Raw genomic sequence first — 16,520 nt, 5'->3', positions numbered from 1 at the left:
GACCAGGTATAACTTACAGTTGCTGCTGTAACTGACTCTGGTGAACCTAAGTAGTAGTTTTTTGCTACTACTATAATAGAGATCTACCTTTTCAAGTAATCTTGCACATTGTCGGCCCATTCCAGAACGCATTGAAACTTCTCTTCATTCAGAACTTTTTGCAAAAGTTGAACAAAGAACTCAAGAAAACGTGATTGGTTTCTGAATTTAATCACTGCAATAAAGTGACAGATAACACAGTATTTGTATTTATGCTGTATAAGGATTCTGAATTCAGCTACAAGTACAGCTATGTAAATCTTAAAGCACATATTTATATCATGTTGCATGCTTATGAAGAAAAGTCATATTGATACTGAAATCAGAGATACACAATAGCAATTGCTAAATACTTCCTCTTGTTGGGAATCCAGACTCACAAGGTTAGTCTATTTACACTCTTAGAATGACAAGCTTTCTAGGGACAGAGACTTATGTGAATTCCTCTTCCAGTAAAATAATTAAATGTGGAAATGCAGTAACCCAATTTAAAAAGAACGTTTCATACAAAGAGAATCTTTAAAAAACTTGGCACTATTTTATTTTTTTAAAATTAGCTCATTTCTAAGGTTACTAGAAAATAAACATCATTCAATTTAAAATATTAGTACTTTATATACTTAGCCTCAACATCCAAAATGATTTGTTGCATACACTTCTATATGTGACTATATTAAGAACTTCTTATAGGTTATGTTTCACTTCATTTTGTTTATTTGATAACCAAATGAAGATAACATTTCCAAGAGCTTATTTCAAGTAAAAACAAGACAGCTTTACTGGCAACTTTCTCAAGTAAAGAAGCCTTTACAATTAAAATAAACACCAATTATCCTACCTTCTCGATAAGCACGATCTGATTTCCAACATGAAATTACAGGGTAGAGGAACAAAGGATATTCCTTTCCTGTAAGCTCTGATCCACGAGCTAGATCAATAACCAAATAAAATCTGTTATGATAAGCAGTGATACTGTGCAATAGAAACTCTACCAGGAACCATAACTGAAGACTAGAAAAATTCTTCTTTAGCACAGAGTTTGTTTTTAAATCTCTCACTGTCATCCAGTGAGAAATTCAAATGCTTGCTTTTTTCTTCTACCAGAAGTAGCTATGCAACTTAAATAATGAAGAGCTTACAGATAAGACTGATGAACTTCCAGCTACTAGACTAATAAGGAGAATGTCTGGAGTTCACCAGAGGTCTAACAAAGATCCATTCAAATCATATGTAGAGCATAATGTGCAGAAAGGACAGGTCAAAAAATGTATTTAAGGCTATACAGCATGAACTGATCACAAGATGCTACTAGTGACCAGTACTTACATACATGCTCCTCATATGGATAGCATATGTAGGGAAAGGATTTTTTTTCTTAATCTAAATATTTACATAAATATATGTCTACAAAAGTGTTTATATTATATATTTTATATATATAAATGTAAATAATATATAAATATATATATATATATACAGATATAATTAGTATATATAATACATAGGACAATAACTTGGATTCAAGCTTCTGAGAGTTAAATGCAACTGCATTATCAGCTGATGAGCACCAGAACAATGTTACATGTGCTAGTTGTTATTTTGCCTCGATAAAGAAACATGACCTTCATATTTTGCGCTTAGGCAAGTCCTGTGGTTGAAAAAGATCAATGCAGCAAGTCCCTGAAAAAAGTGAGGTTAAAAGTACTCTCTGGAACAAGTTGCAATAATGGATCAATAGCTACACCTTCCAGTGATAGCAGTCAGTTTAAGTCTGTTGAATGCAAATAATGTCCAATCAAATAGGACAGCCAGCAGGAAAGCAGACTTTTAAAAATTTTCTTCTTAGGACAATTCACACCGTTTGTTAGTACTCTCTCTTATTCGACAAGTTCAAAAATATATGGCTTCAAATATGCATTTTCACAAAGAATAATACCTTCCAAAAATGTTTAAATGGAAAAAGATTTGAAATTCCAGAATTTAAATTGTACTGTGTATGAAACATTTTGGTTTTCCCTTCTTTTGAAAGAGGCAGATGCAACTCTTTTCCATTTTTCTTGTAGATTGTGTTGGTTCCACTTTTAACGATTTCCCATGACAAGTTTTTTTCCAAATATTTTTAGCAGCATGCCCTACAGGTGTCCACATTGTCCTAAAACATATTTGTAAGGACAGCTGTAAGCTTTGCATGGCCTCAGCAAAAGGCTTCTTCTCAATTTGTATCCTGAAACTTATTGACAAATACGCTATTTCAGCAACAGAGCAGACTTCAGAGATCAAGTATTTGCCAACTACTGAAAATGTGTTCTTTTCTAACTAATCAGTCCATTAATTTAACTTTCTATTAAGTAAAAATGGAACAACTTTTTTTAAGTAATCAATGTAATTTTCAATTAACTAACAGAATTCTTTCATTCTGTAACTTGTTCTGCAGGAATGCAGGCATCAATGTCAGCAGCAAAAATGAAGGATCACTACACTGATGAATGGAATTTTTGCATTGCCCTTTATGCTTTCTCTTCCGAGACGAATGCATATACAGAGATGATGGACCATAACTAGAACATGAGCCATCAGCGTGGTCTTGCAGTAAGGGCCAGTTGCATGCTGAGCTATACTAGAAACAGCACAGCCAGTGAGTCAAGGGAAATGACTATTCCCCTCTGTTCAGCACTTGTGATACCACATCCAGATTACTGTGTTTGGTTTTGGACACTGTAGTACAAGAACTGACATACCAGTGAAGGACAACCAAGATGATAAGGAGCTACAGTGCACAACAAAGCAAGAAAAGGCTGAGGAAATTCAATTTATTCAGTCTTAAGAAGGGAAGGCTTAGAGCAGTCTACACCTACCTAATGGGAAAAATATCCTCAGACTATCCTCACTGGTAGCAAAACAAACAATAGAAACAAGCTGGAAATCAGACAGATCCAAACAGATTTAAAGAAAAACCTTTCAACCCATAAGGGTGGTCAACTATAGAAACAGGTTGCCCATAAAGGTTGCAAAATATCTTTCTTCAGAGAGATTCAAAACTGGACAAGTCTGAAAGCAACCTGATCTAATTGTACCTCTTTTGACAAGGGGATTGGAATAAATACCTTCCAGAAATCCCTTCCCAGCTAAATTATTCTCCAATTCTGTCCAGGTTCCAAGGAATACAAGATGTCATGCAAATATAATGGAAAAAAAATCAGTAGTGGCTCTGAGTGGCTCTTAAGTTCTAAACAAATTTTCTTTATAATTCCTACTTATTAATTCATCTAACTTTGGCAGAATTATTAGCGTGAAAATTCTTATGCTTAATCCAGATTCTAAGATATTTCAAAGTTGATATACTCATTCCAGAGTTAAAAGGTATATGCTAGTATACATGCAATTCCTTAACAAAAAGGACAATTTCTGGGAACTTTCATCAGGAAGTGTTTTCTCTCATAAAATTTCCTGCAGTGGTCATTGCTACTAGCACTGGTAGAGTACTAAGACATGCTATAAATGTACAGTGGTCTTTGCCACTGCATTTTCTGATTTAGGAAGATAGAGCAAGCCTAAATAACATGGAACCTGATTTACACAGACTGGGAGAACATACATATTTGCAGAATAACCACAAATGAATATTCCTTTGAAAGCAGAAATGAGTGTTCCGGTGAAAATTATGAAAAATATGATTAAAGGTCATTACACACATCACTACCAGGTATAAATAAGATCACTGTCATTATTTTATTATTTTGGTTGATTTATCATGGACGAGATAAGAAATAAAAGTATTTCTTAGGTAAATATTTTTTACAAATAAAGCATAGAAAACTCCATAGAAAAAGGTAAGAAGTGTGTCAATACTACACCCACCTGGCTCCGTCAGTCTGAGGAGATCTGATTCAAGAGTGCTTAGATTTTCTGTTGCTTTTGCCATTGCAGCTAAATGGGACACCTTTGAAGAACTGGCCTGAAATATCCAATACTTTGTTATAAAAGCTTAGCTTTAAAACCAGCATGTCAATAGTGGAATTTAGGTTAGATCTGAAGTCTTCTGGATCTATATCTGATAATTTCATCAATATTCTCTCATTTTTCTTTTGAAGTGAAATAAAAATGGTGTTCATGATTTTTTTTAGTGCAGTATATTTTGTTAAGCAGTCTGTTCCAATATGTTGTTGTCATAGCACCTTAAAAATCCATTTGGTAGTAGAGCAACTCCACTTAATCCCTCAGAGATTAATCAAGAATGAATCATTGCCAGGTTTTTGGTTTGGCAAAACATGCCATTTTCCAGAAAACATAACCTTTTTTAGTTTACTTAACGCCTACAGAAATAAAATCTTCCTTTGGAAAGAAAGTTCTTCTTTTTTTTTTAAATTTGGTGAAAATATACTTTTCAGTCAGCCCTACTTGGATGAAGATATTGTTTGTTCCTATGATCTTAGACACCTTTCTCTTTTTTGATATGAACCTGGGAGCAGCTAACACAAACTCAGCAATAAACAACAGACAAAATTTTGACCAGTGTTCTACAGAAACTCTTCCCTGTAAGCCAACTGACTTTTTGTCTCTCTTTAATATATCTCCATTTCATGTCCCCACTACTTCCTTTCTTCCTCTCTCATTTATTCTACTTTCTTACCTCTTTTTCAAATCTCCTCTTCAGTAAAATCTCTTTTAAGATTCTTTTAAAAAAAACCAGAACAGTATGGAGAATCAATATTTTACTCTGATTCTCAGTTGCAGGAAATCCTCACAACCTGCTGCATCTCTTTGTAATTGAAGTACTATGGTCCTTGAGGTTGGAAGTTCTTCCTCCCCTGAGATATATTTTTCAGTCCACACAATTCCTAAGATACTCCTATAGACTCAGTTTCAAGCAGCTTCTACACAAAGTGAAATGCTAAATTTCTACACTATTTGGGGTATTTTTGCTCTTCTTTCCTTAAACAATTATTTGTTCATTCTTGGAAACTATATGTGAAGATTATTTAGTGATGCTTGTATAAGTATCTGCAGAAGCCTCTTGGCTCTGAACAGTAATATTGCTAATCCCCTTCCAGTTCAACAAGATGAGAACCTGTATACACTTCAATTTTATACTGATCTTAACAAAGATGGCTACAATTAAATAGAAGCCTTTCAGCTGTACTTTGGGAACTTTTATTCTGCAAGGAAACTCTTCTTCCATACAATCATTTCTGAAGTGCCCGGAGAGGTTGTAGGCTCTCCATCTCTGGAGGTGTTCAAGACCTGGTTGTATGGGGCCCTGAGCAATCTGCTCATGGCAGGGCCATTGGAACTATATGATCTTTAAGGTCCCTTCCAACCCAAACCATTCTATGATTCTAAAACAAAAAAATTAATAAATCTAGTCTTCAAAATAATACAATACAGCATTTGGAGAAAATGAAAAGTAAAAAACAGAGCAACTACTTTTACTTCTTTGCTAGTGTGTGTTTCTTCAGTTTTCATAGCTCCAGACAGGCAGAGTGAGACTGTTGGTGAGGAATCCAACAATTTTTTCCCATAGTTAATGATAATTACTGCAAGTTCATATTCTTTCCATGAACGTAGTACCTATTAAAGAATCATCTGTTATATATTTTGTTTACATAACATGTAATTTTTCATTATTGTCTACTTACAATTGTCAAAATGCATGAATATTAGAAATAGAAATTAATTACTCAGTACTCAAGTTTCTTTTAATTAAAAAATGAAGACTATAGACCTGTAAGATAATTGGAATTGCAGATATATTATCTATGGGTTCTGCTTCTGCTTAGCCTATACCTCAAAGAATGGAAGTATCTATTTCTGTGATCAACACTCCCTGTTCTCAGGCAGAGCTGCTATCAAAGAACATAAAGGGTAACTAAATGATCCTCATTTACCTCTCTGGTATCAAGGGCACATTTTAAAATTCCAACTGTATTAGTGAAAGGAGTGGTGACATTTATTTTTAAGTTACAAAATTTATAAATTAATGGTATAGGGAATGTTTTTAGATGGCTTTATCTTATTGAGATAGAGCTCTAAAGGCCCAAGTGCTTTCTACTATATGCAAGCTAGCTTCAACTAAGGATGTTTGCCTTTGCAATACTAAATAAGTGTAGAGATTACCTTAGCATAAGTACAGTACATGAGCTGACTCTAACTCAAAAGAAAACCATATACCATGATTTAATCAGAAGCATTTGTAATTCACTCATTCTGTTTACTATTCTGTATACTATTCTGTTGAAACGCTACCTCTAAGGAAAACAAAAATTAGCAACATAAGTGACAGTCACTTAGCTGAGGAATCCAACAACAAACAAACACTTTATCACGGTTTCAAGGTTCCTAACAGGCTTTATTTGCCTTTATAGCATCCACCTGGGTGCCCCCGCCCCCCTCTGCCCTGTGGGACCAGGAGCTCCCTCTCAGCTCAAGCCTAAATCTACAGTCCCTGCCAGCTCCTGTGTATCAGGAATGCTGACCTCCAGCTTGGTCCAAGACATGCCTGGGCCTGGCAATGGATCCACTGGACTGGGCACCCGACCCATGGACCAACTTCTCAGCTTGATCTCAGACTGTTCCTATTCCGATGCACCAGCCTGCTGGGCTATTTTTGATCCTATCTAAACTTACCACACCTTAGCCTGACCTGTGGACTGACTTTCCAGCTTCAGTTCTGACCTGCCTCATCATCACAAACTCACCTGATAATCTGAGCTCCTGGTTGAACCTGACTACTAGGTGCTGCCCTGCCAGCCATAGCATCGCCCTTGGCTCCCAGCCTCACAGCCATGAAATATTTGATTCATACAATGAAAATGACAACACTAAGGCTTAAGATACTCATCTTTAAAGAAAGAATGAAAACTGGGTCTTCTTGCAGAGAATTTTTAGGGTCATTTGATATTGATCTGGTCTTGTGAGGTGAGCACAGAGATTTAGCTCCTATAAGACCAGGGTAAAGAATTACCAACACAGGAATCCCTCAAACCATTAGCCACAGCTCAGCTTCAGTATGAGCTCTTAGTTGAGGCGTACTCAAAGCTAGAGGAAAGCTGACTTTTTCAGTATCATACATTTATGATGGTGAGTAATTTAACTGTAGCATGTCTCTGTACTTGAGGAAAAAATTCCAGTACCATTTTTCTCCTTATCTCACTAAATAGATTGAGTATCTGAATCATAAATGTCATCTACAGATATATATTATGGTTAAAATTCAAGGTGTTTATATTTCTGCCAGCATGTGAGACAAATAATACAAACTCTCTCGTATCTAATTGGCAAATAAACCAGAAATGTTAATCTGATTAAAACTACAAATATGGCTTTTTTGCAGTAAGTAGACTTTTAAACTCACATATTACATATAGGCTTTATTGAAAATAGCACTACCTTTAATGTAAAAATACACACAATGACATAAAATATAGATTTGATGTCATGGAGTAATAGCTTCAGTCTATTTTTTGAACAAATGAATATTAAAAAGTCAAAATGTTATTATTATATAAAATGCACTGATACAAACATACTAATAAATATTTGTATACCTTTACTATTTAAGAGTGCTGGTTCTCTAAGATATCATTCTGAAGGCCAGCTTATTAAATCTCATTTTTTTCTCTAAATGACAAGAGCTGTATCTCAAATTAAGCTCTAAGCACAATAATGCCATACCTTTGCTGTATAAAATGAAGTACAAGCTATCATATGCTGAATACTCTCATAACATCCTTCTTGTCTCCTCTGCAAAATATCACTTGGAATTTCTTGGAGGACAGCCAAGCACTTAATGAGAATCTGTAAATACAAGGGTTAAAACAAAGTTTGGAGTCTGCCACACACTCACAAGCCTGTACCTCTGTACAGCTTATTGTATTTGATGGTGAACTTTAAAAATACTTCCAAATCTAATGGATAGAAACAATGTTAGCTCTACAAGTGCCAATAATAAAATTTCCATTTAATTTAACGGTGTCAAGATTTCAACCATAGCCCTTTGGAATAAATGACACGATCACATAAAATCACAGATGTTAAATTTACAGATACATGATAGATATTTTTGCTGATTTAATTAACATAAAATCCAAGAATGCTTAATTCAGTGAGATGACATACTCCTCCTACTGGAGGACTGCTTAAAAAGATATCGAAATAGTCAGAATTTCAAATAAAATTAAAATATTTCCTGTATGCTGTAAAAATAAAATACTTCTTTGCACCATTTTTGTCTATCAGATATGAAAAGAACATGTGACTAAATTATTTTCACTTAAATTAGGAAATCTGAAACAGGAGCCATTTCCAGTGGCTAGCTGTTCCTTTAGCAGGTCATGACAGCCAGTAACTTCTTAAGAAAGAGGCTACCCCTAATTAAATAGATTATATTTTTTTTCTAAACATTCTTCTAAAAACTTCTCAGAGCCCTCAGTCCTCCAGTAGCTCTCCCCTGAGCATCCTCTCTTGAGACATCCCCTCATATCTTCTGCTCAAGGGCCCAAGAGTCCCAGTTAAACTCAAACACAAGCCTTCAGTCCCTGCTTGACCAGTGGTATTGGTGTGCTGGTCTTCAGTTCTTTCTCCTGGATTGACCTCAGACTTGTGTTGTAGCCTTGTCTCCAGTCTCTGGCTCCAACTCCTGCAGCTCCTGACTTTTTCACATGGATGGAGCTCAGGCCAGTCCAATAACTTCACCTTCTCTGGACTGTCAGTGGATCCTCTTCCCCATGCCCTGCTCTGTCTGCCATGTTCAGATGCTGCTAGTCTGTGCCTTGTCTGCAGTGCAGTTACCTCATCCTTTCTCACAGAGCAAATATGCTCTTACTGCTGCCCCCTAACAAAGCTACCTAATTACAGGAGGAAAAAATTGCACCTTTCTACTGTATCCTCGCTGAATCTAAAAACCACATCTGCTGCTTCAGAAATGGCAGAAAAGGATTCAGGCACTCTGTTTTCAAAGAGAAGGTGCTTGCCTCTGGAAAGGAGCACATGCCTGAAAACTAAACACTGCATTAACAAAACATTGAATAGATTTCTTTTTTTAAGAAGAAAGTTGTATATGAAGCAAACATTAAAAAAAAAAAAAACCAACCCATACACAAATTCCTCAAAATTGCCATCTGCAAATAACATTCAAGTAGAAGTTACATCATAGATTCTGCTATAGTTTAAAATACCAACAAATAATCCTGAAGAAACAACCAATATTCTGCAGTTCCCTTGTCATACCTGAGACCAGAATGTGTGCAGCCTACACTGAACATATATCCATTGGGGACACATAAAACTGTAAAAGACTTTTCTTTCATCAGCTATTGAGAACTCGAAGCCTAGATATTTAGCTTTCCCACTGTACTCTCTATTATAAGTTTAATTTGAATCACTGTAACTGCACGGCTTGAGAGCTACTTTGTCTTAAAATGCTCTCACCTGAACTACTGACACTGAAGAAATCTTGTGATAAATAAGTGGAGCAAGGAGACCATAACATTGTACAACAGACTGCAGGGTGTAACTTGCATCATTCAACCAGCTGCTAAGTTCAATTGCCACAGTCATTGTTTCACATTCTGCTAATCTAGCAACCTGTAAAAGAAAAACACTTTTTGATTTAAATATGAATTCTGTTGCTTTAAATCATTTGAGAGTGGAAGAAGACAAATGTTACTGCAGTTTCAAAAGCAGCATAAGCAGCAAGTAAGATGAAAGTTTAAAAATTAATTTACATTGACACCTATTAGAAGTGTATTAAAAATGTGATATTATTCATGATTCTAAAGGAAACAATTTCTCTTGATCTAATTGGGCACTCTGAGTTTGCTCATATAATTTACAAAATCTGGTTAACAAACTCAGCCTGTGTGGAGTGGAAATTTCACGTGCTAACCTCTCAGAGTAGGTAAGGGAAGGATAACAATTCCTTCCTATCCCTTCAAGTCATCTGCTGAAGTCCTTGCAAGCATGAGTAGATCCAGTAAAATCAACGAGTAATCAACTGCTTGCATTTTTTACAAGATAAATACTTTAGCAAAGAAAAGAATAGAATAGGAATGTAATAATACAGAAGGCAAAGCTTGATTATCCAAATAAAAAAGGGTTTTTTTGGTCATTAATATGCCATTATACCATAAAGAAATCTGAAATAAGGTAGAAGACAATTAGTATATTAAAACCATGAAATCCTGTTAGAAGTTAAATCTTAATTAAAATATATGTATTAAATAGCAGAAACGTTTAAAATTAAAAATTCAAGGTACATCTTAGTAGGACTAAAGTAACAATTATTATATTTCTTTATTAAATTATAATCTACCACCACTGAAGTCAAGGAAAATTCTTTCTCAGTAGGAACCAGTGGGCTTTGGATCAGGCAATAACTGATTCAGAAACCATCATTCCAGCAGGATACAAATAACCAACAGCTTCTAAAGTAGTTCAGAAAGAAAGACCATATAACCCACAGTAAGTGGAGTATTCTGAATATAGGATTAGTAGATTGTAACATCTATCTCGCAATGACGAAAAAAACCTAATCAGAAAGTAAAATCAAATCCAGTATATTATTTTAAACCACACATACTTGTTCCTTATAAAATATCTCATTGGAAGAGATGGAATCACAGAAGAGTGCTCCTTCCATGACACTAATGTCAGAGACAGCAAATATATTCCTCAGAAACAGGTACAAGGTAATAGGAGAAGTCTGAGATACAGCTTCAAAACGTAACCTATGAAATACAAGAGCAAAAGAACAGTAAAAGCATGTTAATTATGATTCAGATCCTTGCATGCCTGAAACCACATTATACTAAAATGGAGTCTTTAGTTTTAAAATTATGGACCAAAAGGTTTACTACAGCTTCTTCAGGAAACAAGATTTATACGTTAAACTGAAAAAATAGCTAAACCTTTCTAAAAAACTAAATAAAAATAATATGACTCCTTTTCAAATTGCTGTCCACTTTCTACGATTCTAAGACAACCTTTCCTTATTTCTCTCATCTAATCCAGTGAAAACTATTTTCAGCTTTCTTTGAAAACTTGGGATTCTACAGCTTATTTATTTTCACTGTCTCCTTTTACACTTTAATCTTGTGTATTCTGTCAATGATACATGCAGTTGTGAAGCCCATTACTAAGTATCACTAACAGACTCCTTTACACGAGCGATGTCTTGTATTACAAGTCTCAAAAGAATTTCTTTTCTTCTGCCTGCTTTTCTGTCCCATTGTTTTTAGTTGGTTTTTTTTCTTCCCTGAGGCTAGGGAGGCGTTTGTCCTTGATATATTTTTTTAATATTTTTGTTACAGTAAAAATCCTATGATTTTGAAGCACAAGAAATAAATTCCTTCTTCTCTCTGATTGTATTTCTTGAAAAAGGCTGAAATTCGAGAAGGAAGATCAAATAGACACATTCACATACTTGACATTACCAAGATATCACCAACAGGGCTTCTGGTTGGAAACAAGAGGTTTTCTTTCCTTCCAGCTCCCTCTGCTGTTTCTTGAGTTCGTGTGTACTTTCAGGCTAGTCCAATTTCTTAGCTACTAATCAGTAAAACTGAAACTGTCTGATATTGCATGTTAATCGTAAAGAAAAAAAAATTGGCTTGGATATAACTGTCAGAAAAGCAAAATCCCTGAAACTGCTTTGCACATCTATTTAAAATTTTCTGTCTTCACTTGATTTATCTGAAAGTAGACTCATTCAAATGTTATCTCTAGAGCTGCGTGTGTTCAAAGAAAAAATAATTGCTTATAAAAAAACATTAATGAAAAACAAATGCAAAAAACCAGCACAATAATCAGACTTGCATTCCTGCTTTGTTGCCTAGGCCAGGGATAGATTTAAAAAACCTACATAATCATGAAATAGGATGTCTAGTGATTATCTGCCTGCATCAATGCAGTCTGCAGGCTGCCTGTAAATCCCAAAAGCTGCCATGGCATGTAACATCAAGAGCCTCCGTCAATTTGTGTGCTAGTATCAGACACATGGTGGCACTTGAAGGACAGACAGGATATACACCAGTGGTCTGGCTGAGCCTGGAATAACAAGAATACACTTAGACACACTACTTTCTCCCATAACAGGAATCAAAACACACAAAGTCTATGCTATCTGGTTGCAACCAAACAGCATTACCATGAGAAAACCAGGGGCTCTGATGCAAGTATATAAAAACAATACAGAGACAAAACTCGCTACATCTCAGAATAGCTGATTACTGGTTATTTTGTGTGCAAAGCAGAAATGGAAGTATTCTGACAAAGCTTAGAGGAAATCCCTCTAATACCTATTTCTTGAAACAAAGATCTTTATTTCTTCTTTAATTCTTGAAACATTCAAGAATTATTAATACACATGCAATAACGTTGCTTCTTGTCATTACAATTTCAAGACTAAGCCAGCCTGTCAAACTGAAACAGAGATGCTGTGAAACTTTTCTGTACCTCCTCCACAACTTTGCCAAAACTTTTTTAATGAAAGAATTAGTTTTAAAAGAATTACATACAAGTGAAGATGATTATTTGTGTTCAATTCTATTGGATGTTAATTAATTTTCAAAATAATAAATAGTTGACTTACAACTAAAATTATTTTATTACAATATTTCATGTTTATTACTTAAAAAAAATATCTTTTATCTGTGAGTAAATTAAGTTTTGATGTATTTTGATTCTGGATCTATTGAATTTCAGTAAATGCAACCACAAAACTTCTAGCTGGGCTTTGTCATCATGAAAAAGCTGTAATATTATGGTTGAACATTTGAAATTTATTTATAAAAGAATTAATTTTAAATATCTCTTCTAAAGCCCTTTTATTATATGCAAAGGTTATTGGCAAATTATATAGCCACTCCAAAACAAAATTAGCAAGCATTTACCTATTTTGAGTGGTGTTCTTGACAAAATTTTCACAATTTCTGAACCCTACTGCTCTCTTAATCGAAAAGTTAATAACCCAGTGCATATTATACATTTTGCATATGAAAATGCATCACACAAAACTAGCACCCACTTTATATGTTTCCCAATTATCTTAAGAAAGCAGTCATTATAAAGAATTAGGTGTGTAAATCTTAGCAGTTCCATAAATAGCAAAAATCCTCTGCTAATTATAAACCACTATATTTTTATAACACATTTCACACTTCTTTTTTCAGAATGTTTTTCATTTCATAAGCCTTAGCAAAACTGAACAACCTGGAACTCTTTAAAATAAAATGTGCATATCTATAATTAACTATTATTTTAATTTTGTTTTCGCCAGTTACCTTTTTTCAGATATAGTCAAATTACTACTTGCAGAAATAACAGCTGCATTGGCAGGCAGTGGAGAAGAATTTAAAACAAAATAATCCCACACTGGTGAAAATGCTTCTCTGGCTAACCTAAAGTTTCCAGTCTGATAGGCTACCTACAAAACAAACAAACAAAACTTAGCAAGTTGACATGTTCATCAAATAACTGTGCCAGATATGATTATAGTATAATGAAGGTTTTAAAACTCCCCCCCAACATGAAAAAATACAATTTCTCTAAGAATATTCTGGTATATTTGAATAAAATGCATGTAGTAATAATCTGATTCTATTAATATTAGTTTGGTTCAGATTTAGCATCAGAGAAAGCAAAAGAGCTTTTTGACTGTGGACCAAGGATATAACTCCACTTTGTGGAATACTTCACAGGTCTCGTGTTGCAGTTTTTGAAAGCATATTATTTCATCTAAGTTTATTTTACTTTCGCTAATAGTGCAGAATGCCCTGCTTCTCTGGATAATGGGATGTAAACAAAGCCAAACAAGTAGGCATAAATTCTTACTCTGGAATATTTTAGGAAATCCTCTAATCATTCCCCACAATCTATCTCTGGGCTAGACAATTTAATTTTTCTCCATGTTAAATTCTGTTTTAAATATCCTTTATTAAGAACACAGAAAATTATGATGAAGGTCTGAAAGAGTCTTTGTGGTCTTCCACAAGACATTACAAAACTAATTTCAATATGAAAATGGTTAGCTTTGATACCTGGTAAGTCCAATCACATTTTTCATGCCATACCTTAATGACTAATAAGATGATTACTAGTACGTGGTCTCAATCACAAAAATGAAAAAATAAACTATGAAAAAGAAGAAAGAAGTTAAATGCAGACTGAAAAATAGGGACAGAGGTAAGAAAAATATCTGAGAGAGTCCTTTATCCTTAACATGGAATTTTCAATAATTATGAATTGAGAATTGAGTTACTCAGATACACTATTTGTTATGCTAAAATTGTGATTTTTGCCTATCAAGCTTTTGGCAAGAAGGTCTTGAGTTTTTACCAGAGGCAGTTCAGTTTTAGAGCTACCAGAAACAACAAGTAATTACAACCAAATTAAATTATGTGTTTATTATCAGACTCAAACCCTACCTGAGTTAGATAGGATCGAGCAGTAGTAGCAGAAAGGGGTGGATAAGCAAGGATTGGCTTAGTCATTTCCCCAATGGCATCACCAATAAGTTTTCCATCAGAAGAATATGCTGCAACTGCAAATACATATTTCTCATTGGCATCTAAGCCCTGTATTTCCAAGAGGCTCTTCCCATCAGCTGGTATCTACCAATAAAAATATTTTCTAGTTACACCTACTGTACATAGCAAAAACAAATCTCACGTTCTAAACTTTTATTGTTAAAAAAATTATTCAATTATCTTTGATCCGAAGTACAATCTAGATTGTAATGTTTCCATGTAATACTAGGTTCTTCAAAACAATGAGAAAACAGTGAAATGATATGTGAAAAAAAGTATCAGTCTTCTCTGGAATGCTGTTGCATACACAGAGCACATAACCTAAGAGAACAGTTAAGTATCAGGAGCTGGACTTTTTCTAAGATACTTTTGTCCATTTGAACATTCACACTGTGATTGTGCATGCTTGCAGTCATTGAGCTGGAAACATTCTGGCCCTGAGCTGTGCTTCCAGAGAAAGAGCATATTGCTCTCCTCCATACACGCCACCTTCTTGTATCAGATATGGACAGAGGATATCCCAGGTCCTTTCAGCACCATTAACAGCACTTTGGAGTTTGTGAAGAAGACACTATACTTTCAAGATCTTAATTTTTCCTTCAAATAATTTTGCACCTGCACTTTAACACCACAGCTCACTCCTAACACGCTTTTCTACCTTGCCCCCCATAACAAGGACAACTTACACAAGGAAAGTTTGAAGGTTTAAAGATTTTTGAGATCATCATAATGCAACATCAATACAGTGCTCTTCATCAAACACAGTCTGGACTTCATAAGGAGACCTCTGAACAACAGAAATCCCTTCAAATGCTGGGGCTGAATGCTGAACCAGCAGACCAGAAATCAGAGTACGACAGTCTGTTGCATCCCTTTAGAGCAAGATTTTCCAATATTGATAAGTTGATAAGCTGGAGAATGTTTGACCCCCAAGAATTTTTCTTGGAGCAGGCAGATAGTGACTTTGTCTGCAGGTCAACACTTTGCAAAACCACATTCTAAAGCAAACAGAAACTCCATTGGTGAAGCATTTGGTTAACCTCAGGTCTGTGCATCTCCAGTGCCTGCCACAGCTGACAGTCAGTGGTTTGGATGGATTGCAGCAAATTCACAGAAAGAACAGCTGGCAGTGGGGTAAAAGTCACCAATGAAACACAATTCACCAGGAGAAACTAACTCACTGAACATCACAGAAAACTTGATTCTCTGGATTTGATGATCAGAGAATCAGGAAAAACATCAAAGCCTGTATTGCCAGTACCTCCACACACCTGTTCTTTTCATACACCTTCCTTTAAGGGAAGGAGCTAGGAGAACAGGTGTAATGGGAAAGATTTCTTCTCCATCACCAAAGTCCATCAGCACTAGCATAGAGCTTGCTTATAAAGCCAGGAAAGCTTGAAACATCAGGCAAAAGCAGCTGAGGTCACTCTTCTGTCGCAGAACCAAAGAAAGACCTGCTCTGCAAAGAACAGAACTCTCCACGAAGATTTCCAGATATAAAAATGATCACTCAGGTCTGAGACTACAGAAAAATCTGCTGAAAAGGATATGTTGAAGCTTTTTTGCCCCTTTCTTAAATCACAGTATTTGGATGGATCACAGTTGTCATTCAGGAGGACAATCTAATAGCATGCATAAGTGAATGAAAACCAGAACTCTCTCTTGTCTGTGCAGAAACAGCAGAATGTGATCCAAAGAAAAAAGAACAAAACTACACTAATGAAAAACAAAAACAAAACAAAAACCCCCAAACAACAACAACAAAGTGAACATTTTTAAAAAATTTTCAAAACATTAAGCATCAAATTATAATGAAAAAATAACATAAGACTACCAACACAGTCAACATGATCAATCATAAGTAATCAAAGATGTGTGGGATGATTATCCATACCACATGCTCACAGCATGAAAAGGAAAAAGCATGAATCTACAAGTCAATCATGTCTGAACCTG

The 16,520-nt window shown here is 35.0% G+C and overlaps 1 protein-coding gene across 7 annotated transcripts in view; it reads right to left on the bottom strand.

The window, feature by feature from the left end:
- Nucleotides 1–16,520, bottom strand: part of CFAP54 (cilia and flagella associated protein 54) — a 108,715-nt gene that overhangs the window by 56,494 nt on the left and 35,701 nt on the right. For 4 of the 7 annotated variants that reach the window (XM_032689301.1, XM_032689298.1, XM_032689296.1 and 1 more), the window contains exons 23-31: nt 14,460–14,645; nt 13,317–13,459; nt 10,616–10,763; nt 9,466–9,621; nt 7,711–7,833; nt 5,464–5,607; nt 3,898–3,994; nt 878–967; nt 88–214 (exon numbers count right to left, since the gene is read on the bottom strand). In XM_032689301.1, the coding sequence (XP_032545192.1) occupies nt 88–214; nt 878–967; nt 3,898–3,994; nt 5,464–5,607; nt 7,711–7,833; nt 9,466–9,621; nt 10,616–10,763; nt 13,317–13,459; nt 14,460–14,645 (1,214 nt within the window). The remainder of the gene's footprint in view (nt 1–87; nt 215–877; nt 968–3,897; nt 3,995–5,463; nt 5,608–7,710; nt 7,834–9,465; nt 9,622–10,615; nt 10,764–13,316; nt 13,460–14,459; nt 14,646–16,520) is intronic. The other 3 variants (XM_032689302.1, XM_032689297.1, XM_032689300.1) reach the window with 2 other exon arrangements.

The sequence above is a fragment of the Chiroxiphia lanceolata genome, chromosome 5 (genome assembly GCF_009829145.1).
Source record: "Chiroxiphia lanceolata isolate bChiLan1 chromosome 5, bChiLan1.pri, whole genome shotgun sequence".
NCBI lineage: Eukaryota > Metazoa > Chordata > Aves > Passeriformes > Pipridae > Chiroxiphia > Chiroxiphia lanceolata.
The sequence above is the reverse complement of the archived record's forward strand: the minus strand, read 5'-3'. Positions and strand labels throughout refer to the sequence as shown.